The sequence below is a fragment of the Cloeon dipterum genome, chromosome 3, assembly GCF_949628265.1.
Source record: "Cloeon dipterum chromosome 3, ieCloDipt1.1, whole genome shotgun sequence".
Lineage (NCBI taxonomy): Eukaryota > Metazoa > Arthropoda > Insecta > Ephemeroptera > Baetidae > Cloeon > Cloeon dipterum.
The window spans coordinates 14,220-39,232 of NC_088788.1; the positions used below are offsets into that span (position 1 = coordinate 14,220).

The window sequence follows — 25,013 nt, forward strand, 5'->3', positions numbered from 1 at the left end:
TACGTATTATGAAACAATTCACGAAATTTCATTTGGAGCAACAGTTGGATTGTGTTCTAACCAATAATTGACGCAGTCAGATTTTTTATCGTCCCATTCAAGTCAACGAGTGCTACGAAACCTCATTTCAGTTCCTGATAATCAGATTTTAGCGCGTTTTGGCCTGGAATTTCGTTATATCTAGCCTCATTTTGCCTATATCTATTATTCGTAGAGGATGCGAAAGTTCAAAAATGCAGTTTTAAAGCCACCGTTCTCAATTAAATATGATGAAACTTGCCTGGTGAATGAATTCCGAGTGTTGCGGCGCGTCAAGGAACTTGCGTGGATGTGGCCAAGGAGCGAGTTGACAGGGGAGGCGGAGACGCTCTCAGCGACGGGCGGCGGCCGCAGGGACGAAGGTTGCACCTGCATGTGCTGCTGGCGGAGGCTGCTGCTGCTTCAATTTGCGGATATCCTTGCAAGCCCGCGTGACGATGCACTTGGGAATAGTCGGCCTCGCAAACTGGGAATCAGAATCTGGCTGAGCGGGGCACTCTGACTTGTCCCGCACGCCGTCCGTGGCCTGCCACGGCCCTCGGTGGCCGCCTGTTGGTCGCCGGCCACCTCGCAGGCCTCATAATCCTCGATCACGGCACGGCTGCAGACCAGACAATTCTCAGCACAGCTGCTAAAATGGCGACTGGCCTCAGGCCTCGCAAATCTAGCTTCATGCAACTGCCGCTGGCGCCGCTAATTTCGCTGCCGATCGCCAGCTCTAACAGCAAATAGCGCGGCAAGATTTAAAAGTTTTATTTTTCGTATAATGGCGAAATTAATGAGTTGAGACGCACCAGATGCACGAATGACAGGAAATTTATCCGTATCTGCCGAGTGGAACATAATAATTCGCGCGTGTGTTATTATGACGTCACGTAGGCGGCTGCACGGCAATAAAAACGCGTGTCCCGCAGGTAATAAAAGAAACGCCGCGCACTCGTGTTAATGGAAGCGAGGCAGGGAGGAGGCGCGCGCGCGCTAGTTTGTGCATTTTTCGTAAAATGGCGATATTAATGAGTTGAGACGCACGAATGACAGGAAAATTATCCGTTTAAGAAGAGGGATGCGCCCGAGCTTCAAATCAAAATAAATAACTCAATGACAAATCGATTGTTGCCCGTTTCTAGCATAAAAAATTCGTGTTTGTTGAGATTATGCGCAATTGTTCCGAAATTAAAGACGCAATATTATTACCTCGTGGCGCGCGAGAATTTAACGCAAAGAAAATCTTGGCCCCCAAAATATCGAGTAATGTAGTGTACTCACCCGAAATGTGGCCATGGTCCTCGATAGTTGCCTAGTGGCCGCTTGGCCCCTCAATCACGGCTGTAGAACATCACCGCGCACGTCATCCTTCAGTCGCTGTCGCTGCCAGACTGGACGACTGGAGTCTGGGTCTGCCAACGCCAGCTGCCAACCACGCATGCGCACTTGTGCATGCTGTGCTTGGCTCCACCTCCTTCTTCTTCTCATAGTGGACGTCAGCGACGCCAAAAAGGCCGACGTCGCGGCTGCAAGCGCCGAGGATGCAGACGAGTGCTCCGAGCAGTTGGCCGGCGAAGTTGAAGACACGGACGATGTCGGCGATGGTATATTCCTCAGCGGCGGACTCAAGCTAGGCATCATCCTCTCATAGTCCAGCACCTTAACGACAGCAATTCGGGGCGACTTGGGCAGCAGCTTGAGGTTGTGCAAGGCCTTCAGAAGCACCTCGTCCGTGCGCAACAGCTTCTTCTCCATGGAGGCCTATACGCTCAGCCGGTCGCGGTTCTTGTAGAGCGCCTCAAAGCAGCGTTCCAAGATGGATTGGCTCTTGGTAAGCTTCTGCTTGAGCTGCCAGTTCTCCTGATTGAGTCGGCTGCGCTCGTCGCCGCGGCCGGTGTAGCTCTCTATGCCCAGGTCAGGCGAGAACAGTGTGCCGGCTGGCAGAGCTCGTCGCTATCGGAGGCGCGCGTCGCCTCAAGCTGCTGCACCTGCTGCGTCCGCGCACAGCACTGCACCTCCGCTTCTTCGACCTGCTTGGCCAGCTGCTGCATGTCTTGCTTGGAGGCTTGCTCGAGGCATTGGTACTTGCTGGCGGAGTCGAGGTCGCGTCGCGAAGGTTTGCTCGACGTTCGGCCTCTCTCCGTGCTCCACCGCGCCAGCTCTTCGCTCACACTCACTGCTTCTATAAACATTTATAGCGTACCAAATTGAAATTCGACGTGCCAAAAACCAAAATCAGTAAGCAATCAGTAGCGCGGGTTTTTTTGCTAGATTACATGTTTTTTAAGATTTCCACTGCAACTAGCTGGAAATTTTTGAAATAAAAATTCAAATGGTGCCCCGTATTTCCAAAAAATTCACGAATAATCCTTTGGAGAAACAGTTGGATTGAATTCTAATCAATAATTCACGCAGTCAGATTTTTTTATCGTCCATTCCAGTCAACGAATGCTGTGTAACCTAGTTTCAGTTCCCGATAATCAGATTTTTGAGCGTTTCGGCATGGAATGTGGCCTCAAAAAACAAGCGACAAGCAACGCCAGCGACACACCGTCCACCACGTACTTCATAATACTGCCGCTGGCATCGCTACCAATCATCTACTCTAATAGAAAATTGCGCGGTAAGACTTAAAAGTTCGAATTCGTCTTGGAATTGTGCGGTAAAATTTCGCATCGCTAAACAGACTCAAAATTTCAAAATTGATTCGATCAATGCCCATTTCTTGCAAAAAATAAAGTTGGAATTCTTTTGTTATGAAAAATGAAAAATTATACGTTATCAAGATGCAAATAATTGCATAGTGGCTTGCAAAATTTTAACGATGACGTGTATAATTGTGTTGCCCCCAAAATAATTATTAATGCATTATAAATTGTACTCACCCTGTGTGTGGCCGCGGGTCAGCTGTGGTCCTCGACAGTCACCAAATGGTCGTTGGCCGGGTCCCGGGCAACTAAATTACGGCCGCAGGCCAACAGAGCACACATCCTCCAGTATCTGCCAGAGCCATGCCTGTCAACAATAACAGTGCCAGCTGCTAAGTTGCTAACTAACGACAACACGCATGCGCATTAGCGCCAGCTCAATAAAAATTATTGTCCCTTGACTCCGCCTCCTTTCTAAACACAAAGTTCTGCGTTTGGCATGGCGACGTGTGTGCGCACACACGCATTCACCAGCTCGATATTTAACCACAGAATAAAAACGAGTAAAATAATACTTCAAATTAGCAAATGGAATTTTTTTACTGCTAGCGACAGCAGCAAACTCATTCAAAAACTTTATAAGTAAAATGTGTTGAATTTTCACTTCTTTATAAACTATAACTGTTGGTTTTTTTAAAATATATCATATTATTTGCGGCCTTTTCCTGCCACGCGCGATATTACACTCCCACAGTGCGATTAATTGACACTCCCAATATTTAAAACACCGCGAAATTAGAGCAGTTTGTCACGCATGTGCGGCGCCGACATGAGCAACAAAGTGATGCGGGAAAATTCAACAATCTATATTCCTGTTTGTGATGCAAAAACTGTTTTAAGGAAATTTTTGGCTTTACCTGCGAGTCTGACGGTGATTTGTGAAAGTGGCTGACTTGGCATTGGTCAGCTCGGAGATCTGCTTCTCGAGCGAGGACAAGGAGACGCGCTCAAGGAGTGAACGCCAACGCTGGTCTGACTATAGAGTGAGGTCGGCCAGCGCGGAGTCACCGAACGAGTTCCTCTCGGCGACCGAAGGCTTGGCCAGCTTTTTAGCCAGGCTTAGCGTCGGTTCGGGAACGGCCAACTTGCTCTCCGCGTCACCACAGTTTAGAGCCTTGTTTGCAAACTGCTTCACGCTCTTGGACAGAGACTCAATCGCGTCTGACTTTCTGTTGACATGAGACACAATGGCAATGAAAATAACAGGAGCGCAGATCACGAGTCTTTTAAAGCGTCTGTCAACCAATAAATTAGTCGATTTCAACTGAGTGCAACACATACATGTTTAGTTCTGCGATTTTTTTGAAATAAATAAAATATGGAGAATAATACTGTAGAGAACAGTGTCTCACCTGGATGGAACCCTGGTGGCGTGGCGTAACCTGGATGCTGGGCGGCTCCGTCTTCTTCACGGCGTCGGCCAGGCTGGAAACCAGCTTGACATTGACGCGTTGCACGTGCTGCCGAAGGCTATTGAGGATGAGATCGCGCGACGGATGCACGTTCCCGTCGTTCCCGCTGCTGAAGGGGTTGCCGACAATCGCCCCAGCGGATGAGAATTGGACGGCAGCACTGCCAAAAAGGCCAACGCCCCGGCCGCAAGCGCCAAAGATGCAGCCCAGTGCTCCGAGCAGTTGGCCGACTAAGTCGAGAGACACGGACGACGTTGGCGATGGACTATCGCGCGTATACGTAATCCTCAACGTCTAACTCGAGCTAAGCAACGTCCGTCTCCTCAGCGTTCAGCACCTGACGGAAACAATTTTAATTATGATCAGACGCAGTTGTTTGCCGCAAAAAACGAAGAAAATTAAATATTCAAAATCAGAATTGAGAAGAGACAAGCCACATTTAAATGGGAGCATGTCAATCTATTAAATAAGTCAATGCGAGGGAAATATATGTTTAAAACGTCTAGAGTATCGTGTTAAATCAATGCAAAGAATCAGCGATGGAAATATTTCATTTAAAAAACAAAACCAAAAATTCGCGGAGGTTTTTAACTCATAATTTACGCTTTTAAAACGGGATTAAAAAAAGAACAGTTTCTTCACTCGGAGAAGCACAGCCGTCGGTTTGAGACAATTTCCGGGCCAAAAACCTTTGCCGAACACCGTCCACCAACGGCAACAATAAGCAAGGAACCAAAATATTTCCCTTTTGGCTTGATATAAGGACCCGAATATTGATCATTGAAATGTTTGGTGTACTAAACATTAACACAGACAAATAAAAACTGGCCAATTGAGTTACTGGATCGTAATCTATCAAAACTGATGCAACTGATAATGCGTAAAATTTGTTGCTGCCAGTGAGCGGACTGAAAAATTAACCGGCCATCGGGTGAGCGGAGAAATCACGAAAATAGAGCTTGCCGAGGGTAAATTATCACACATCAAGCTCGTTATTAGTTCCAATTTCTTACCTTGATGCCGAAGCAACTCGAAGGAAGGGCCAGGCAGTAAACATCTGTCGCCGAAATAGAGCATCTCGTGCGGCTGGCGGGCATGGGTATGTTGTGCTGGACATCCAAACGAAAGAATCGCTCTCAGCGACGGGCGGCGGCCGCAGGGTCGGGGGTTGCACCTGCATGTGCTGCTGGCGGAGGCTACTGCTGCTTCAATTTGCCGATATCCTTGCAAGGCGCGTGACGATGCACTTGGGAATAGTCGGCCTCGCAAACTGGGAATCAGAATCTGGCTGAGCGGGGCACTCTGACTTGTCCCGCACGCCGTCCGTGGCCTGCCACGGCCCTCGGTGGCCGCCTGTTGGTCTCCGGCCACCTCGCAGGCCTGATAATCCTCGATCACGGCACGGCTGCAGACCGAAAAACAATTCTCAGCACAGCTGCTAAAATGGCGACTGGCCTCACGCCTCGCAAATCTAGCTTCATGCAACTGCCGCTGGCGCCGCTAATTTCGCTACCGATCGCCTGCCCTAACGGCAAATAGCGCGGCAAGATTTAAAAGTTTTATTTTTCGTATAATGGCGAAAGTAATTAGTTGAGAGGCACGAATGACAGGAAAATTATCCGTTTAATAAGAGGGATGCGCCCGAGCTTCAAATCAAAATAAAAAAACTCAATAACAAATCGATTGTTGCCCATTTCTAGCATAAAAATTGTGATTATTTATTGAAAAATGCGCAATTTTACGGTATCAAGATGCAAATTATTGCATAGTGGCTCGCAAAATTTTAACGATGACGTGTATAAATATGTTGCCCCCAAAATATTAAATAATGCAGAATAAATTCTACTCACCCGGTATGTGGCCGCGGGTGAGCCTGGGTCGGAGGTTGGACCTTTGCTGCTGGCGGAGGCTGCTGCTGCTGTAATTTGCGGAAGTCCTTGCAAGCCAGCGTGACGACGCACTTGGAAGAAGTCGGCCTCGCAAACTGGGAATCAGAATCTGGCTGAGCGGGGCCCTCTGACTTGTCCCGCACGCCGTCCATGGCCGGCCACGGCCCTCCATGGCCGCCTGGTGGTCGCCGGCCACCTCGCAGGCCTCTTAATTCTCGTTCACGGCACGGCTGCAGACCGAGAAACAATTCTCAACACAGCTGCCAAAATGGCGACTGACCACAGGCCTCGCAAATCTAGCTTCATGCAACTGCCGCTGGCGCCGCTAATTTCGCTCCCGGTCGCCTGCTCTAACAGCAAATAGCGCGGCAAGATTTAAAAGTTGCATTTCGTATAATGGCGAAATTAATGAGTTGAGACGCACCAGACGCACGAATGACTGGAAATGTATCCGTATCTGCCGAGTGGAACATAATAATTCGCGCGTGTGTTATTATGACGTCACGTAGGCGGCTGCACGGCAATAAAAACGCGAGTCCCGCAGGTAATAAAAGAAACGCCGCGCACTCGTGTTAATTGAAGCGAGGCAGGGAGGAGGCGCGCGCGCTAGTTTGTGCATTTTTCGTAAAATGGCGATATTAATGAGTTGAGACGCACGAATGACAGGAAAATTATCCGTTTAAGAAGAGGGATGCGCCCGAGCTTCAAATCAAAATAAAAAACTCAATGACATATCGATTGTTGCCCGTTTCTACTGTTTCTAGCATAAAAAATTCGTGTTTGTTGAGATAATGCGCAATTTTCTGAAATTAAAGACGCAATATTATTACATCGTGGCGCGCGAGAATTTAACGAAAACGCAAAGAAAATCTTGGCCCCCAAAATATCGAGTAATGTAGTGTACTCACCCAAAATGTGGCCATGGTTCTCGATAGTCGCCTAGTGGCCGCTTGGCCCCTCAATCACGGCTGTAGAACATCACCGCGCACGTCATCCTTCAGTCGCTGTCGCTGCCAGACTGGACGACTGGTGTCTGGGTCTGCCAACCACGCATGCGCACTTGTGCATGCTGTGCTTGGCTCCGCCTCCTTCTTTTTCTCAGAGTGGACGTCAGCGACGCCAAAAAGGCCGACGTTGCGGCCGCAAGCGCCGAGGATGCAGACGAGTGCTCCGAGCAGTTGAAGACACGGACGACGTCGGCGATGGTATATTCCTCAGCGGCGGACTCAAGCTAGGCATCGTCCTCTCATAGTCCAGCACCTTAACGACAGCAATTTGGGGCGACTTGGGCAGCAGCTTGAGGTTGTGCGAGGCCTTGAGAAGCACCTCGTCCGTGAGAAGCACCTCGTCCGTGCGCAACAGCTTCTTCTCCATGGAGGCCTATACGTGCAGCCGGTCGCGGTTCTTGGAGAGCGCCTCAAGGCAGCGTTCCAAGATGGATATTGGCTCTCGGTAAGCTTCTGCTTGAGCTACCAGTTCTCCTTGAGTCGGCTGCACTCGTCGCCTCCGCCGCCGCTGCGGCCGGTGTCGCTCTCTATGCCCAGGTCCGGCGAAGACTGCGTGTGCCGGCTGACAGAGTGTTTGTCGCTGTCTGAGGCGCGCGCTGCCTCGAGCTGCTGCACCTGCTGCGTCAGCACGCGGCACTGCACTTCCGCCTCATCGACCTGCTTGGCCAGCTGCTGGCTGCGCTGCATGTCCTGCTTGGAGGCTTGCTCGAGCCGTTGGCACTTGCTGGTGGCGTCGAGCGCACGTCGCTCCAGCTGCTGGCAGGCGAGCCTCGTGTGCGCCAGTTCGTCGTGCATGGCCGCCCTGGCCGCCTCCATAGTGGCCAGTGCCTCCTGCGTCTCGAGCTGCACGAGCTGCAGGTGGCGCTGCATGCCGTCCCGCTCGCTCAGCTTGGCCTCGAGCTGCCGCACGCGGCCCTCCGCCTCCGCCAGCTGCCGCTAGGCCTCGGCGCCCGCCTCGCCGCCGCCTCCAGCTGCTGCCGCGTCGCCTCGCTCTGCCGCACCACCACTTAGTCGCGCCCGCTGCGATTCCAGCGCCGCCTCCTGCCCCACCGGCTGCTCGGCCTTGGCCAGGGCCTTGTGCGCGCTCAGCTCGGCCTGCAGCGCTTCGATGATCTGCTCCATCGCGTGCAGCCGCTGCAACAGCTTCTTGTACGACGCTTTCTTGCCTGCAACCACCATTTCTATTAGTAAAAAGGGGTCTGTATTATTTTAATTGAACTGTTTTCTCCGAGTTGTGCCTTCTTATTCGCAATTTTAACGCGATAAAACATCTTTAAGCTGCAAGTCGACGCCAAACAAGTTGAAGATCTCATAGTATCAGCGTTGGAAATACCTGGGGTGCGGGGCGAGTGCTCGAGCTCGGAGGAGTTTGGCGACGAGACGGTCTGGTTGACGGGCGTCTTGTTCTCGGGCAGGCTGATGCGCGCGAGCGAGACGGTGCGGTCCGGCTCGGACCAGGCCTCTGACTCTGACAGAATTGGCTGCTGCTCCTCCTCCTGCTCCTGGTCCTGCTCCAGCTCATGCTTGCGCGGCGGCCGCGGCGGTTTGCTCGAGGTTCGGCCTTTCTCCGTGCTCCACCGCGCCAGCTCCGTTTCCTTTGCCAGAGTCCAGCTCCTCGCTCACCGTGCACAAATATCCGTCGTCTCCGTCGTCGTCCGCTCCAATTGGCTCTCCATCTGCAATTCATTCATTGATTGATAAATAATAATAGGAATAGCAGTGGAATCACAGTAGCTCGGAAAAATTTAATTTATCGGACAATTTAGGGAAATTAATATTGAATTATTGGCTTTCGGCACACTTGGCCCCCTCTGCAGTCCAGAGTGTCGCAAAGACAGCGCCTCTAGCAGCTATAAATTAAAAGGGTGTGTGTCAAGCAGCAGATTTGAGCTGATTCCCACTTCTAGTGTCGGGAATTTTACGACAAAGCCAATTTTGCAATTTTTGTACAAATATCCTGCTTTAAGTTTGGTGTTTGGAGTCGCAAACAAATGGTGCCACCGTTTATTAACAACTTTTGCGCACCTCCAGTGCGAATTTAAATTTAATTCTGCTTCTATAAACATTTATGGCGTACAAAATTGAAATTCGACGTGCCAAAATCCAAAATCAGTAAGCAATCAGTAACGCGGTTTTTTTTTGCTTGATTGAATGTTTTTTAAGATTTCTACTGCAACTAGCTGGAAATTTTTTATATAAAAATTCAAATGGTGCTCCGTATTTTCAAAAAATTCACGAATAATCCTTTGGAGAAACAGTTGAATTGAATTATAATCAATAATTCACGCAGTCAGATTTTTTATCGTCCGATTCCAGTCAACGAATGCTGTGTAACCTATTTTCAGTTCCCGATATATCAGATTTTTGCGCGTTTCGGCATGGAATTTCGTTCACAGGAACTTAACTTTTTACATGGTCTTGAAGAGCTGCTGCAGGTCGTCGGCGACCCAATCAAGATTCCACATAGTAGCTCGCGATAATTTAAACGAAAACTCATATAATTTCTTTGCCCCCAAAATATGAAATAATAAATTAGTGTACTCACCCGAAATGTAGCCGTGTTCCTCGATAGTCGCCTGGTGGTCGCCGGCCCCTCAATCACGACTGCAGTGCACCGCGCACGTCATCCTCCAGCTGATGTCGCTGCCATACTGGAGATTGTGAGTGGAGACTGCCACCGCCAGCTGCCAACCACGCATGCGCACAGCAAGCTGTGCCTGGCTCCGCCTCCTTCTTCCCATCCACCGCAAACAACTGCGCCGTCTGCCCGTCAATCGACGCCCGCAGCCGCTCTGAAGCCACCAGCTGCTCGCCGTCCCTGCGACACACATCCAAATTTTCTAATTACCCTAATTACCAACAACTACCTCATCATTAATTGTATACTTAAATGAGGGATCATTTGAACTAAATTTAAATTAAAATTTTTTCAATTAAAGGAAAAAAGATAAAAATTTGAAATTACCCGAGAACGCTAAAACAAACAAAATCAATTGATCACAAAAATATTAAAAATTAAAAATGGTTAGTTGATGGAGTTTTGGTTTGAGGATAATTGTGCTGAAGCTCGACTGGATCTCGCGAGTGTAGGCAATGCTTGAACACCCACGCGGCGCAGGTTGCATATAGCATGCCCGTCTCTCTATTCCCGGCGAGCAGCTATTTCTGGCGTCAATGACACCGACTCGCGTTTCAGGGACGTGTGCGGCAAACGCAATCGCCATTCGAGGTCACAATCCACGAATAAATTATTCGATGCCCAAAAAAATTTTACTAGATAGAAACGCATTGGCAACTAATTTTTTTCCTGTTGATGTCGATGCTTTCTTATTTGAACATGCCTTTCATTATTTTTCAGGCCTTGGTTTTAAATAGTTAAGAGACGCAAGGAAAATGCTTATTTAAAGAAATAAATCTTTCGAAAGGATGACAATTAACAAGCAGTTATTGTTGAAGATGGTCTGTCTATTTAATTTAAATTATTAAGGAATTATTCGACAAGAAGAGAGGAAAGGAAAAAGGACTGACTGACTGGCTGGCTGGGCAACGAAACGAATGTCGATGTCGAGGCGGCGGCGAACGCGCGCGGCTGCCTCGCGAGTGCGTGTGACAACGGCCGACACACAGCAAAAAGTCTATAAATATCATGTTGTGTTCAAGAGAGAGTCAAAATCTATTCGTTCGCTAATTTTGAGATGGCTGTGCGGATTGTATGCGCGCATTGTGCGGCACCGTTTATTATCAACTTTAGCGTACTTCCATTGCAAAATTAATTTTAATTCTGCTTCTGTAAACATTTCTAGCGAACAAAATTGAAATTTGACGTGCAAAAAAAACCAAAATCAGTAACAAAATCAGTACTCTGTTCCCGCTAGATCACGCTATTGAGGGCAAAAGAGGGAAGCAATTTGAAGAATTGGAGAGGAATGAACTTTAAATTAGTTGATGTTTCTTACTGAAACTCCTGACTTCAATTCCGCAACGATTGTAATTAATATAGGGTTCCAAATTGCAGTGTTTTTTAATTTATTTACTTTTTAATGCAGCCAAATATTTCGTATCGTGAAATAAAATTTGTAGCAGTTCTATCAAAACAGAAGTAGGGCTGCTTAAAAGCGCAAGCTGAAGGCAGATTACAATACCATCAATTCTATCATTTAGTTTTGAAAATATTCCAATATTTTTATAGTCTCGAGGGGTGCACTATATAACAAATTTACAGACGACAAACACTTTGGCGCAAGTTTAACAGCTGCAACGCGTGGTTTCCCCTTCACCTCGACCATTTCCTCCAATTTAAGTATTTGCAAGGTTTTTTCCTTTTTGGACACCGGCTGACCGACCGTCCCATTGGGATTGTAAATGGGAGCCACGAGCCACGAGCACTTTTCGGAACTCTGTACTGATGTAATCTGCCTCGATGCTGATAGAACTGGTCTTGCAAACAAATGGTAGGCGGCGGAGGCTGCGGCTTCGCCTCCGTCACCCTAGCAGGCGGAAAACTCAGGAACTGAACTTTGTACATGGTTTTGTAGAGCTGCTGCAGGTCGTTGGCGACCCAATCAAAGATGCTACATAGCAGCACGCGATAATTAAACGAAATCCCTTTGAATTTCTTATCTTAGCCCCCAAAATATGAAATAATAAATTAGTGTACTCACCCGAAATGTAGCCGTGTTCCTCGATAGTCGCCTGGTGGTCGCCGGCCCCTCAATCACGACTGCAGTGCACCGCGCACGTCATCCTCCAGCTGATGTCGCTGCCATACTGGAGATTGTGAGTGGAGACTGCCACCGCCAGCTGCCAACCACGCATGCGCACTTAAGCAAGCTGAGAATCATAAATATTTAAAAATCCTCATGCGAGAACTGAAGTCTAATAAATTACAAAAAGGCTTTTATTCTCTGCGCTGAAATTCTTTTTTTTATAAATTCTTAATTTTTCATAAAAAATATTATTTTGTTTTAAATGAGGGGATTCGAACGTAGCGCAAATTTTGAATTGCGATTTTACTGATTAATTTAGGTGTCACAATATTTGACGCAAATTAATCAACGGTTCTAATGATGCTATTCCAAACTGAGCCTAACAATAAGATCTAATTATAAAATAAAGTGACTGTTATTGTTACAAAATTAAAACAACAATGTCGAGGGTCGATGAACTCGGTCTTGCGGCACATTATATGTACATTTTTGCCTAGAACCACGCGTCGAATTCGGCCGGCGGTTCGGCCAAAATGTCGGCCGAGTCGAACTGGTCGATATGAGACCAAAACCCGTCAAGCAATTCGCGAATTTACCAAAATGTTCAGTCGCAACAATACCGCACCTCTTTCTGACCTGTCTCTAACCTGCATCTGACCTTAACCGTCACCTATCTCGCCATTGAAACCAATGCTAAAACGGCGAATTCGGTCCGTCGGCCGGCTGTCGAGTCGGCCAGTGTCGGCCGCGTCGGCATTGTCAAATTGAGACCGAAAAACCTCCAGTCCGGAAAGGAGTTTGCGAGAAATCAAACGAAAATTTGAAAAAATTCTTAGCCGCGAATTCTCAACTCCCCCAAAACATAGGATTTGTGTACTTGCCCAAAATGAGGGTATTCGGCCAGTTGGCGAAGTGACCGTCGGCCGCGGTTTTCTGTGGCCGCCTGGCGGCCACAGGCCGCCTTCCGGGCCGCTCGATGACGGGCGGTGTCCATCAGCGTGCGCGTAGACCGCTCGCTGCCAGCAACAGGCACACACTACAACTCATTGTTGCATTTAACTCGTTCGTGTGCATTGTTGCCGGCAGCCAGCAGCCACAGCAACCAAAGAATGTTTTCGAACCTCCCAATTCCGAGCTAAAACGAGTCCCCGAGCAGTGTCTGAAAAACTATCTCTTTCAAAAATCGACATGTCTTACAGTTTTCGAGATACAAACGAATTTTCCAGTTAACATAATGCGACGAACGCGCGGTGTCCAAATGGCCAGCAACTGAATTATATGGCAGCAACCTGCGCGGAAAGCGAGGGTCCCGTTTCTGTGTCCCAATGAGCGAATCAATTCTTTTCGTGCAAATGTAAAAAGTGATTGAATTTTATTTATTTATTTAAAATGGACAGTAACTCAAAAACTTATTTTGAATATTCAGGAATTAATTTTTAAATTGAAAATTACACGATTGTAAATTAAATAAATCCGAGTTTAAAGCTTATTCCCTTTTAATTTGTACGCACGACATTCACCGAGGAAATTAAATTAAAAACTGCCAGCGGTGAAAGAGGAACGCATCCAGAATATGTTCAACAGCGCGTCCAAAAGAATCAAGTTGGTGGTGCGAATGTCTCACGCATCCAAAATTTAATTCAAAGTTGTCAGCGCGCAGGCAGGCGAGGAAGATGCTTTTCTGTGTGCCATGCTTTGTGCTGTTTCATTTCCTTTTTGCACGCGAGGGCGAGACGCGCGCGTGCGATACCGGGGTTTGTTTTCTCGGCGAGCAAATTTATTCGAAACAAATTTATCGGCTCGCTCAGCTGGCTTTCGCACACATATTCAGCGAGAGTCGTCGGCACTCTCGATAATGTTTCTGTGTGTGTGTGCTGCGCAGTGACAGATGAAAAATGGCGTTCGGATATTAATTCGCCGACAAAATGACCGTTTTCATCGTGATCTTTCTCCTCGAGTGCACCGCCGCGCAGATTTATGCACAAATTATTTCGTTTCTCTCGGCTCGCATTCAACCAACCGACGCCGACACACCTAAACTAAACGCGACGCCGGCCAAAGGTCGCACTGCAGAGACGCCCTTGCCGGTTGCCAGGCGAAAATAAATAAAAATTGCGAAAAGTAAGTACATTTGCCTGGCGGGCAATGAGTCGCGCTATCGAAATTAAAGTTAGAATAAATTGTAATTTCTCGACCGGCGCGCAGCAATTGCAGAGGATATCCGATATGTTGTGTTTCAAATTAATTTCGGACAAACCCGATCCGGGCATTAAACTGCGATTTATCTCGTCGTTTAACGACGCTGCTCAGAGCCGAGAAGAGGAATCGCTGAAATATGAGTTCGCGTGAGTGCTGCGCGCTTATCAGCAAACAAAATCGAGAAAAAAGGAGGAGCCCTGAATGTATTGCCGAGCGCGCGGCTACACAGCCCAGCTAGTTGACCCCTGCGCCGCCAAAATTAATAAAATAAATAATCTAAAATTTAAAAAGCAAAAAGGCTATAAATATCATGTTGTGTTCAAGAGAGAGTCAAAATCTATTTGTTCGCTAATTTTGAGATGGCTGTGCGGATTGTATGCGCGCATTGTGCGGCACCGTTTATTATCAACTTTTGCGTACTTCCATTGCAAAATTAATTTTAATTCTGCTTCTGTAAACACTTCTAGCGAACAAAATTGAAATTTGACGTGCAAAAAACCAAAATCAGTAAAGCAATCAATTGCAAAAAGACTGGGAAACTGATAACAGTATCGCAGTTTGTTTTGTCCCGTTTAAATATGTTCTTTAAATTTTCTACTGCAACTATCTGAATCATTAAACATTTTTACACAAAGAATGCAGAGCAGAAATGAATCAGAAAACTTCAAATTTGATGCCTTTGGACACGAAATTGGAAATTTTAGAAATACAAATCAAATGGTGCTCCGTATTATGAAACATTTCACGAAATTTCATTTGGAGCAACAGTTGGATTGTATTCTAACCAATAATTGACGTAGTCAGATTTTTTATCGTCCCATTCAAGTCAACGAGTGCTACGAAACCTAGTTTCAATTCCCGAAGGTTCTATTTATGAGCGCTTTGGCCTAGAATTTCGTTTCATCTAGCCTGATTTTTCAAACGATACTCACATAGATGATCGACTTTGTTTAACATTTTATAATTTTAGCTCCCATGTATTTTGCAATTATTTTCAAGGCATTTTAAATCCTCTGTATGAATCACTATTTATGTAACATGGGAATTGTAAAATGTGAGATTATTGGCCTTACCTGCGAGTCAGACGGTGAAAGGTGGTTGGACGGCGCTGTGCTCCTCGCTCCAACTTGGGCGTCTATGAGCTCGAGCCGGCGCAGCACACGACGCTGCCCATCTTACTGCGCGCCTCGCACGAGTACTGGCCGTCCAGCGTCAACTGCGACGTCTGCCCGTCCAACGCGGATGCTCCGAAGCCACCCCAGCTGCTCGCCGTCCCTGAAACAGCAAACAGCACACGCACATTTCAATTTTCAAGTTTTCACCTCTGACCAGTGAGGACCAGTCTATCAATAAATTGCAATTTTAATAAGAGAGAACATTAATTTGGACAAAATTTGAAAAGTCGAACTCAGGGTGCCATGCAAAATATGAGAACTAATGAGAAATAATGAGAACACTAAAAGACTAAAAGCACCAAAGCCAATCAATTACACAGATTAAAAATAATAACAAAAAATGTATTTTGAGGGAATTTGTTGGCTCGAGAGGTAAACTGGACAGACATCGCGTCGCGAGAGTAGGCAACATCGGATTACACGCACGTCGCGCAGGTTGCAAACTCTGCGAGTTTCTATTTCGGGCGCCGATGACATCGACTCGCGTTTCAGGGACATAATGAGTGCATAATACATAACCAAAGATTACAAATGATTTGCAAAGTGTTGACGTGCATTAAAAATTATGGGAACTCAATCGCGACTGAATTAAACCCGTTTCTAAATAGGCAAACATTTTGTTGGTTACATAGTTGAGCGCTTGAGTCTCTTGTTCTTTCACGTGTGGGCCCTACGCGGACGCAGTTGTTACTGCTTACATTAGAATTTTCTTCTCATTTTGCCGGCCAAGGAAAGACCTCCAGACTTCCTCACTCCACACAGACCGCAGGCCCTCAGGCGAAATTAAGGCCGCTGACACAAACCGAAATAGAGCTCTAAACAATCTTCAAACAGGCGCGATGCCATTGTTACTCTTGCTATGTTTCATTGTTGACTGATGCATACGAAAATTTTTGCGTTCGAACGGTTACTTGTCTCGTTGCTCATCAGCATTGTTGAAAATTTGAAATTCGGCAGAGCACACTACGCAGTCTCCCGCCGAGGCAAGACTGACGCGTGTTACGCAACCGGCGAAACACGCGTGCTGCTCGGCACAACAAACAACTCGCTCTTCGCATTCGTGCAGATCCAGATTCAGCGCTAACAAACTAAAATTTATCCCGCTTGCCCTCGTTTGTTGTCAGTGACGTCACAATCACAACAACAAAAAGGAGCTACGTGTCTATTTATCTCAAATACCCAGAAATGCAGTCAATAAACCAACAATTAATCAGTTTCATAGTCGCCGCGAATTCGAGTGTTCGATTGTTGGCGGAAAGAATTTCAGAATTCGGTCTTCACCTTTCAACGCGCCAACTTCCTGCGCGTCCCTGACGTCCCTGAAGAGCAGTGTGGCCTCCGTGGGCGTGATTTCCGGCGTCAGGGACGAATCAGGTCAGGAGAAATTTTTTATTTAATTATAGTTATAGTTAACACGTTTTAACTAAATTTATCACCACGAATTTAATTACAGCATTTTTTCTAATAAATTGCTAGCCACGAATTAAAGAAAAACACATTGTTTTTTCACTCCCGCTACAGACATTTTCATATTGGAGGCCATTTGTGCAGCAGTGGCGGACAATCTTGCTTGTTTTGGGCAATAAATTGAATTGGCCGGCCGCGCGGAATGAAAATGCTCCGGTTTTACGGCCGCTGATTGCGAGAGCGGAGCGAAAACCAAATTTCCGCCTCGCCTAAGCGCAAGGTGAGCGCGCCGCCGCGGTGTCAGGTGAGAAAAATAGCAGCTAGCTGACGTTATTATGTCATTCATCAGTCCGTGAACTCAAATATTACTTGGTGATGAGGATAAAATGGCTCTGCGCGTAAAACCGACTCTTCAGCAGCTTCTGCGCATGCCCGGTGGCCTTCCGAGCCTGCGAAGAAGCTACCACGTCGACCTAAACATGCGCAGTTGGTGTACAGAGATAAAAATATAGTTTTATTCTTTATTTCACGTTAATTCGCATGTGTAACGTGTTTTCAGACGTACTGCGCATGCCCATGAGACCCAAGCATGCGCAGTAGCTTTAGACTCGCTTAGCACATGCGCAATACGATCTCCAGCCCGCAAGAGGCTGGACAGCAGCGAGCGATGGCGGCATTCAGGGTCGTCACGTAATTTAACTAGGCAACTCGGCGAGCGAAACGGCCATAAGTCACGCGTGCAGACTCGATCTTTTTTGCCGATCGGAGACGCAGATCGAATGCCAATTATTGTTCTTTTCGACGGCTGGTATACTATAAATTTGCCGTTCGTCGTGTCGCGGCTTTGGCGAATTGTGATTTGGTCGCGTCGGCAAAGGCCAGATCAGGGTGCGACGGTTGATCGCGCGCGCAGCCGGAGACAAAATGGCGGCCGGGATACCTGGAAAAGCGGCTTTGGTACGCTCGATTACTGTTAATGCGGCGCGCGACAAAAACGCGACACTCGATTATTATTTCGGTCGCGTCGCCAAAAGAGCGAATCGAGCGGCTGCTTTTGTAACGAGACGCCGCGAATTAATTGGCATTCAAATTTCGCTTTCGTCACAACGCGAGCTCGTTTGATGGCGCACCAGCACCGACCGATTCCACATATCAATTGTTAATCAAACAAACACGGCAGTAAATTTAATTCGGCCACTCGGCCGGCATGCACCGCGACCACGACCGCGCAGCCACTCAAATAAAATCTTCATTCGACTAGACACACACAATCAGAGTAAATAAATCATTCGCTCCGCTTCAAATTCACTCTTGCCGGCCATTCTCACAATCTGGCTCGGAAAATAGTCGCTTCAAGAGGACAAAAGCTGCGCGCCGGGCACTCGGAGTTCAAAGTCGATTCCTGTGTGACAGTCGCACGTTTCACCGGACCATTAAATTAAGATCTGGCATAATTAACCTCGCCTTTGCTTGGCAAATAAAGTTTATTTAGGATTTGGCAAAAATATATTCGCGGACAAATGAAACAAATCCTCATCTCACAAAGAATCTTTCCCATCGCGGGAAATATTTTCAAAATATTTCGAAGTTCTAAGGATTTCAAGCACGACAATAACTTTATAAATTCGCATTGTCAAGCTAAGTTTAGCTGCTAAAGATTAGAAAATAAGTTTAAATCAAATACCGTGCAGTCACACGTGATATTTAAAATCTTGCGCATTATCTTTTACCAATATTTTAACTTTCGTTTTTTTTTTAATAAAATTTCCCAACTACTTGATCAGAAACAGGTATAAAATGCTTAGGCACCTTTCTTACTCCAAATTAATTTAGCATTGGCTAAATATCACATTTGAGGTTTAGCACAATTTTGTTAACAAGGGCCTCAGGACCGCAGCTTTTCGTTTGGCGAGACCGAGCGAGACAAGCGTGTTGTCGGTCGTTTTGTGTCCTTTTTTTCCCAAATTTTCCAATTTTATTCGCATACAAAATAGAAAAAATAATATTGAACTGACCTTTGACTGGGCGGCGTAGTCGAGGGCGAGCATGCAGTCGTTGTAGCCGCTCTCGGTCTTGATGGTGGCCGGCATGGTCTGGCGGGTTGAACTGTCCGAGGTGTCCAGCGTCCCGGTACCAAGGGTACATGTCGCTGCCACGCCGCCGGGCTGAGCCGCTCGCATCACCCTGCAGACAACAACACAGTCAAAATATTCATTCATCTTCTCTCTTTGCGCAGCGTTGCACGTGCGCCCTGATAGTTCGCGCGCGCATTTCCGCGAATTTGAGCCCGTGTATGAGTGCTTATCACAAGCTGAGACGCAGCATACGCGCTTATCGATTCGCGGAAATCCATCTCTGCACTCGCGATTGCTCGCTCCGAAACGAAAAATACATCTTGCACTGCATCCACTCGACACTGTTTTTTATCACCATCGCATCCGACCGATGTTTCCAACTCAATTTAATTTTTATAAACCGACTAACAAGGAAAAGGTGCTAAATATTTGGAAAGAGACGTGTGTCCGATATGAAAGCGCGCTAATGTGCTAAATTGCACTCGATTTGATCGAGTAATTCGGTGAGTTGTGCGACCGAGTTGCTAAAATCTCTGAGTGAGGGAGCTATTATTACCGAATAATCGATTGTGCCAACGCTTTTTCATCTGAATGCGCCAAGTGTGAAATTAAACACGCAAATTAAATCTGAGAGAACTGTGATTTTTTCGTATTGCTTATTCGTTTCTTTGAATCACACCGTTTAGCTGGGAGAGACAATTTTTGTGTCATTGAATAGTATCTTAAAAATTCCTCAACTCAGGACGCCGGCTATTTCCAATCCTAGAAGCATCGCTCAAGACCGCCTAATTTACTTCAAACCGACCGGGTTTTGTGCTCCACGCGGATAGGCAATACATTTCGGAATTAAATTGACAGAAAATTAATTTAAATTATTTGGAATTCACGATTTGGTCTTCTATTGCCTATTTGGATTATTTCAAAAAGGTGCAATAAAAAAAAGTTAAATCAACAATCTACCATTTTTGTGATATAATTATACGATTGTATTTTAATGAAATATCGATGGCTAATAATTTAATTTAACTAGATAAATATTATGTGACTAATTATTTTCTGAAGACTATGAAAGATAACAATGCAGCCAGCCATCTCGTAAGAAGATAGATATAGACAGGCTGCGGTGCTCTCGCATATTTCTCGGCACAACGAGCTCCCGCAACCGAGTGAGTGCAGTTGTTAGTTTTACTTGAGAAATTTTAAAATCAATATAAACCGGATTTTTGCCGACTCCAGGGCCAATTCCAAGACGAATATTGAGAATAATACTTTGAGAGAATTATGCTCAGCCCTCAAATCGTGTAAACATTGAAAAAAATAAATATCTCTTCCCGCAAATATCTTTCAATGAGCCTTCTCAAAGATTGTGCCAATTGTAAAGAGTATAATTTATATCCGCGAATCTTTTTTCCAGGTGTCAAGTTTTCCCTCTATAGTGTTAACCATTTTTTACTGCTGATTTTTTTCTCGCGAAATTATCCTTTAGCAAAAATATTTGCAAATACAATCAGGTTTTTTGTTTGCAGCTCGGAACAGGGTCAACTGATAAGTGCTTAATTGAAAATTAATCGTGCCACGTACGAAATGACTGTAGAAATGCCGGTGGTTGTTTATAAAAAACGTGGAATGGAGCCGTGAATGAGTGTGGTTTCGTTTCGAGCGAGTTCGCTTTGCTGCACTGACAGACCGAATGCTTCGGCTTGGTTCCTTTGGTTCGGTTCGGCCGGCACTTGAGCACTGCACACTGCTGCTGCCGCGGAGAAGCGGCCGGCAGGGAGAGAGAGAGCGCGAGCGAGAAAGAGAGAGGGACCTGTTGCGGCGGCGGCGGCCGAGCGTTCGCCTAAGGAGAGTAGAGTACTCTCCTTACGTTCGCCTTTCGGTGGCCGCGCGTTCGCCGGCCAGAGCTGGCCAGCACTGGAAAAACAACGACGCTGATTGGTCGGTTCAAATTCCCTGGACGAGGATAAGAATTTCAAGGCCGCAGACGGAAAGAGGGGGAAACGAGCCAATTTTGCAGCAGGAGAAAAAGAGCGATGACGTCACGATCGGCCAGTCTGGCCACATGCACAAAAATTCATAATTCCGACATCTTTCCGCTCCGCATTTCGCGTGACGCTTTGCTGACTTAAATTAGCAAAATTTATTACATAAAAAATAATAACTTTATGAATTATGAGAAATAAAGTATGTGACGCCAGAGAGCAGAGGCAAATAAATTATTGCATGCGGAACATAATTTTTTTAATTAAAATATTGCCAAATTTTTTTATTTTTTATTTAGCTCCTACCTCTGGCAAAATGTACAAATGGAAAAAAATAAAATTGGGAGAAAGACTGATGATTTCAAATCCCGACTATCAACTGGGATACATTTTTAATTTTAAATTGTACATTCCGAATCCTGCAAAACTGCAATCAGCCGAAACAAACAAAGGGAAAAGGAGTTGCCGTGTTTTAATTAACAATTCTGCTTTCAATTATTCCACAGCATAGGATTTAACACACGATTTAAAGTAAATAAATTTCCCTCTCTACTATTGACTCAAATTATTTAATTGGTGGTTTGCAAAAACACACAATTTTACTGTTGGTGTGCGACTGACTTGATAATATTCAAAATATTCTACTAGAAATTCAACTAAAACACTGGCTTTAAAAATATATCCCAATTTTTTAAATTTTCCAAACAGTTACGTACGGAATTTTTGGCTCGCATCAATTGATCAGGATGAAAAGTGTCCGTAAACTGAAATTTCGGACTAAATCAGGGAGTGGACGAGTGACAAAGCGTGGCGTGGCGGGACGAAAACAAACACATCGGCGCGGCGTAAACAAATCGATTTGTCTAATTGGTTTCGCGGCGCGCATATTGAATTTGCCGAGCGAACTGCAGTGCAGAGCGAGCGAGAGCCGTTCAGCGTGACGTCACTCGCTCTCGGATGCTGGCTGCAAAAGCTATGATTAATCGGCTGATTTTTCTCGCTGCTTTCCCGCCGAGATCGAGCGAGAGACAAGTGCCATAGCTCGAGTTAGACAAAAAGCATTAAGGCGATTGCCTGCACGTCTGAAATGATAAACAAAACGCGACTTATTCGAATCGCTTCTTTCTTTTCACAAGCAAAAACCAACTAAAGGACGACGGAAAAAAGAAGCAGCCGTCACTTTTTTCTCTGCGTTTCATCTCCGCACGCAAAAACAGCATGTTTAACACGCAGCCCATTGACATCGCACGAGTTTATCACATTTAAAACAGGTGTTCGCTTTTCTAGAAATAATCGTTTCTTGATTTACGATAGAACATCAGAGAAAATTTATTGTTGGAAAATCAATTAAAAATACGTAACATGGCGCAAAAATCACAGCAGCACCAAAAAACTGTTTTGCTAAAAAACTTTTGGGTTGATCAGTCCAAAATTTTGAAGACGTGTGTAAATTAATTAATTAATTTTTACGATTTCCAGCGGGTAGAAAATCAACACACTCTCGAAAAAGTTAAAATTTTGCAGCCAAATTCGTCTGGCATTAAATTTTTTCACAAATTGGATGGTTTTGTAAAAATGTCTTTTAAAATTGGGACAATTGAGGAGACGGAGTGTGTGGTGCGCGTGTGAAGTATTATTGGCAATAAGAAATTGTTTTTTTACAACTTGGCGCGATAGAAAACGATAAATTATAAAATAAATTTGTATGGAAAAGAAGTTGCGCGAATATTTACTGGAAAGATCAGACGACGAGGATGGGCAGGGCGAGCTGACACAGTCTGGAGGGATTATTTCTGTTGGAAACGCGCGAAATCGTAGTGTGGCAGCGGCGAAATTGAAACTGATTGAAAGCCGCGTTTGTGCCAAGAGGCGAGCTTCACCGCCGTCGCTTTGCTTCGCGCTCCACAGCCAGCCTGCCTCGATTTTCCACATAAATTGCATTTTTAAAAAATCGTCATTGGTGATGACGTTAAAATACCAAAATTGTTTATGTTTGCAACGATAGGTGACTAGATTGTGACTAAATGAATTTAAAAACTTATAAAATTGAGCAATTCGAATGCAGCCCGCACTGTTACTCGAATACGAGTCGATTTTCATATTTTTTCCACCCTTCAAAAATCCTTTTCTCCCAGATGACTCCTATTCCAGCCCCGAATAAAAAGGAGATTACTCACCCTGTTGTAGGAGGTTGCTTTGTCCTCGATGGTCTCAGTTCGATGACGCGGACGTCGTCCAGCGCAGGCTTGCCGTTGGCGGTGGCGCGGACATTGAAAATCGCCTTCATCTCGCGGCTCGGCCAGTCTCGTCAAAAATCTACAAACAAAAGCACAAGACATACCATAAATATTCATGCAAACACCAGCGCGTGGACACTTATCAAATTAAAAGAGGTTTTGCTCGAAGGGCACGCAGCTGGCCGCCGCACAATTAATCGGCGGACAAATTTTCTGAGCGGGACTATTTCGCAATATGCAAAAACGGAAAACAAACTAAATTTACATTTCGCGCCTCCCGGAAAGATAAATAAAATCAGGCCTACGTACGTTTGTCCGAGCGAGTGCAGAGCAAATAACAAAGAGCATGAGCATAATTTGCAGCAGATTTGAAACCGACCGACCGACGGACCGACCAGCAAATTTGCGCGTTTTTTGGCCTTTTATTAAGCAACGACAGTGCCGGCTCGCGAATTTTTTTTCCAGGTGTTAAGTTTTCCCTCTAAAGTGTTAACCATTTTTTTCTGATGATTTTTTTTCTAGCGAAATTTTTCTTTAGCAAAAATATTTGCAAATACAATCAGGTTTTTTGTTTGCAGCTCGGAACAGGGCCAACTGATAAGCGCTTAATTGAAAATTAATCGGGCCACGTACGAAATGACTGTAGAAATGCCGGTGGTTGTTTATAAAAAGCGTGGAATGGAGCCGTGAATGAGTGTGGTTTCGTTGCGAGCGAGTTTTCATCGTTCCTAACTCGAGAAAATTAAATAAAACTCCGGAAAAATGTAATTTTTGAGGGTTCAAAACTCGCAGAAAATATTGCAATCATCAGTCTAAATGAATTGGGTTTGGTTTGGAGATCGAACTCCCCTCAGGAACCACCCCTCGAATTTTTAACCCTCAAAATTGACCTTTTTCCGGAGTTTTATTTAATTTTATCGAGTTAGGAACGATGAAATTGATTCAAACTCGCAGGAAATATTGCTTTCATTGATCTTAATGAATTGAATAGGGTTGGAGATGGTACTTCCCTCAGGAACCACCCCTCGAATTTATAATCCTCAATTTTTGTTCTTTTTCGGAGTTTTAATTTATTTTCTCGAGTCAGGAACGGTAAAATTAGTTCAAACTCGCAGGAAATATTGCTTTCGTCGGTTTTAAATAAATTGGAAACGGTTTGGAGATGGAACTCCCCTCAGGAGCCACCCCTCGAATTTTAAACTCTCAAAATTGACCCTTTTACGGAGTTTTATTTAATTTTCTCGAGATAGGATCGGTGAAATTGATTCAAAATCGCAGGAAATACAGTATTCGTCGGTTTTAAATAAATTGGAAACGGTTTGGAGATCGAACTCCCCTCAGGAGCCACTCCTAGAATTTTTAATCCTCAAAAATTAGCCGAAAATAATCGCCATTTGGCGGGCCGATTTCGGCTGGCAGATCGGCCACAACGTCGGCCGAGTCAAACTGATCAAAATAAGACCGAATTCACCAAAATGCGTCAAGCAGTGAACGTGTTAACTGGCGCAGAAAACCAGAAAATCCTAATAATATGCATGGCTGACGCTGCAAGGAATTTGGGGAATTTGCCGGCCGAGAGCACAAAAAAAGGGCAACGAGGACCGAAACGGATGTACATTCTATGTAATACGTACCAAATAGGGCGATGCGTCTTTCAAAGTCGGTCCACATCTTCGATTTTGACGATAAATAACAAGAAAAGCGAGAGCGATCCACGATTCACAAAAGTAAACAAAGCGCACTAATCACGGAAAACAAAAGAATGGCGTAATGGCGGCATGGCAAGCGCAAGCGAGCGCGAGCGGGAGAAGGGGGAGAGGGGAAACTGGTGAGAGAAAGCAATCGCCAGGCAGGCGGCAGGCGGCAAGGACTGCCTAAAGATTCTAATTTTTTATTTTTTCGATTTTGGAGCAAGCAAATTGGTTCAAATTTACTGGAAATTTAGAAAATAATATTTAAAATAATTTAATAGAGTTTGCAAGCATGTGTTTAACCCGTAAACTGCCTTTAGAATTTTAAAACTTCGAGTTCGGCTAATTTCAAAATTCTAATTTTTAATTTTTCGATTTTGGAGCATGCAAATTGGTTCAAATTTAAAGGAAAAACATAAAATAATATTTAGAATGCGATAGTAGAGTTTGCAATCATGACTTTAATCCAGTAATATTAATCTAAGAATTTTAAAACTTCAA

At 45.3% G+C, this 25,013-nt stretch overlaps 1 protein-coding gene across 2 annotated transcripts; it reads right to left on the minus strand.

Moving 5' to 3' along the window:
- Positions 1-286: 286 nt before the first annotated feature.
- On the minus strand, positions 287-24,570 carry LOC135940431 (uncharacterized). Of its 2 annotated transcripts, none has more exons than XM_065485302.1 (15): positions 24,456-24,570; positions 22,762-22,900; positions 18,543-18,711; positions 15,019-15,220; positions 11,702-11,870; positions 9,586-9,858; positions 8,374-8,716; positions 6,942-8,206; positions 5,995-6,263; positions 5,158-5,549; positions 4,085-4,481; positions 3,590-3,901; positions 2,910-3,039; positions 1,306-2,206; positions 287-640 (listed from the first exon to the last, which is right to left on the minus strand). In XM_065485302.1, exons 8-11 carry the CDS (start codon positions 6,954-6,956, stop codon positions 4,468-4,470), a joined length of 690 nt encoding a protein of 229 aa, XP_065341374.1. In that variant the 5' UTR covers positions 6,957-8,206; positions 8,374-8,716; positions 9,586-9,858; positions 11,702-11,870; positions 15,019-15,220; positions 18,543-18,711; positions 22,762-22,900; positions 24,456-24,570; the 3' UTR covers positions 287-640; positions 1,306-2,206; positions 2,910-3,039; positions 3,590-3,901; positions 4,085-4,467. The 2 variants fall into 2 exon arrangements, with proteins under 2 accessions (XP_065341374.1, XP_065341376.1); XM_065485304.1 differs by having other exon boundaries at positions 6,942-8,221.
- Positions 24,571-25,013: the final 443 nt, after the last annotated feature.

Coding starts and splice junctions, on each gene's coding strand:
- LOC135940431 (XM_065485302.1), bottom strand. Junction 5,550..5,994: donor CACCCGCGGCCACATACCGG/GTGAGTAGAATT, acceptor TTCGGTCTGCAG/CCGTGCCGTGATCGAGGATT.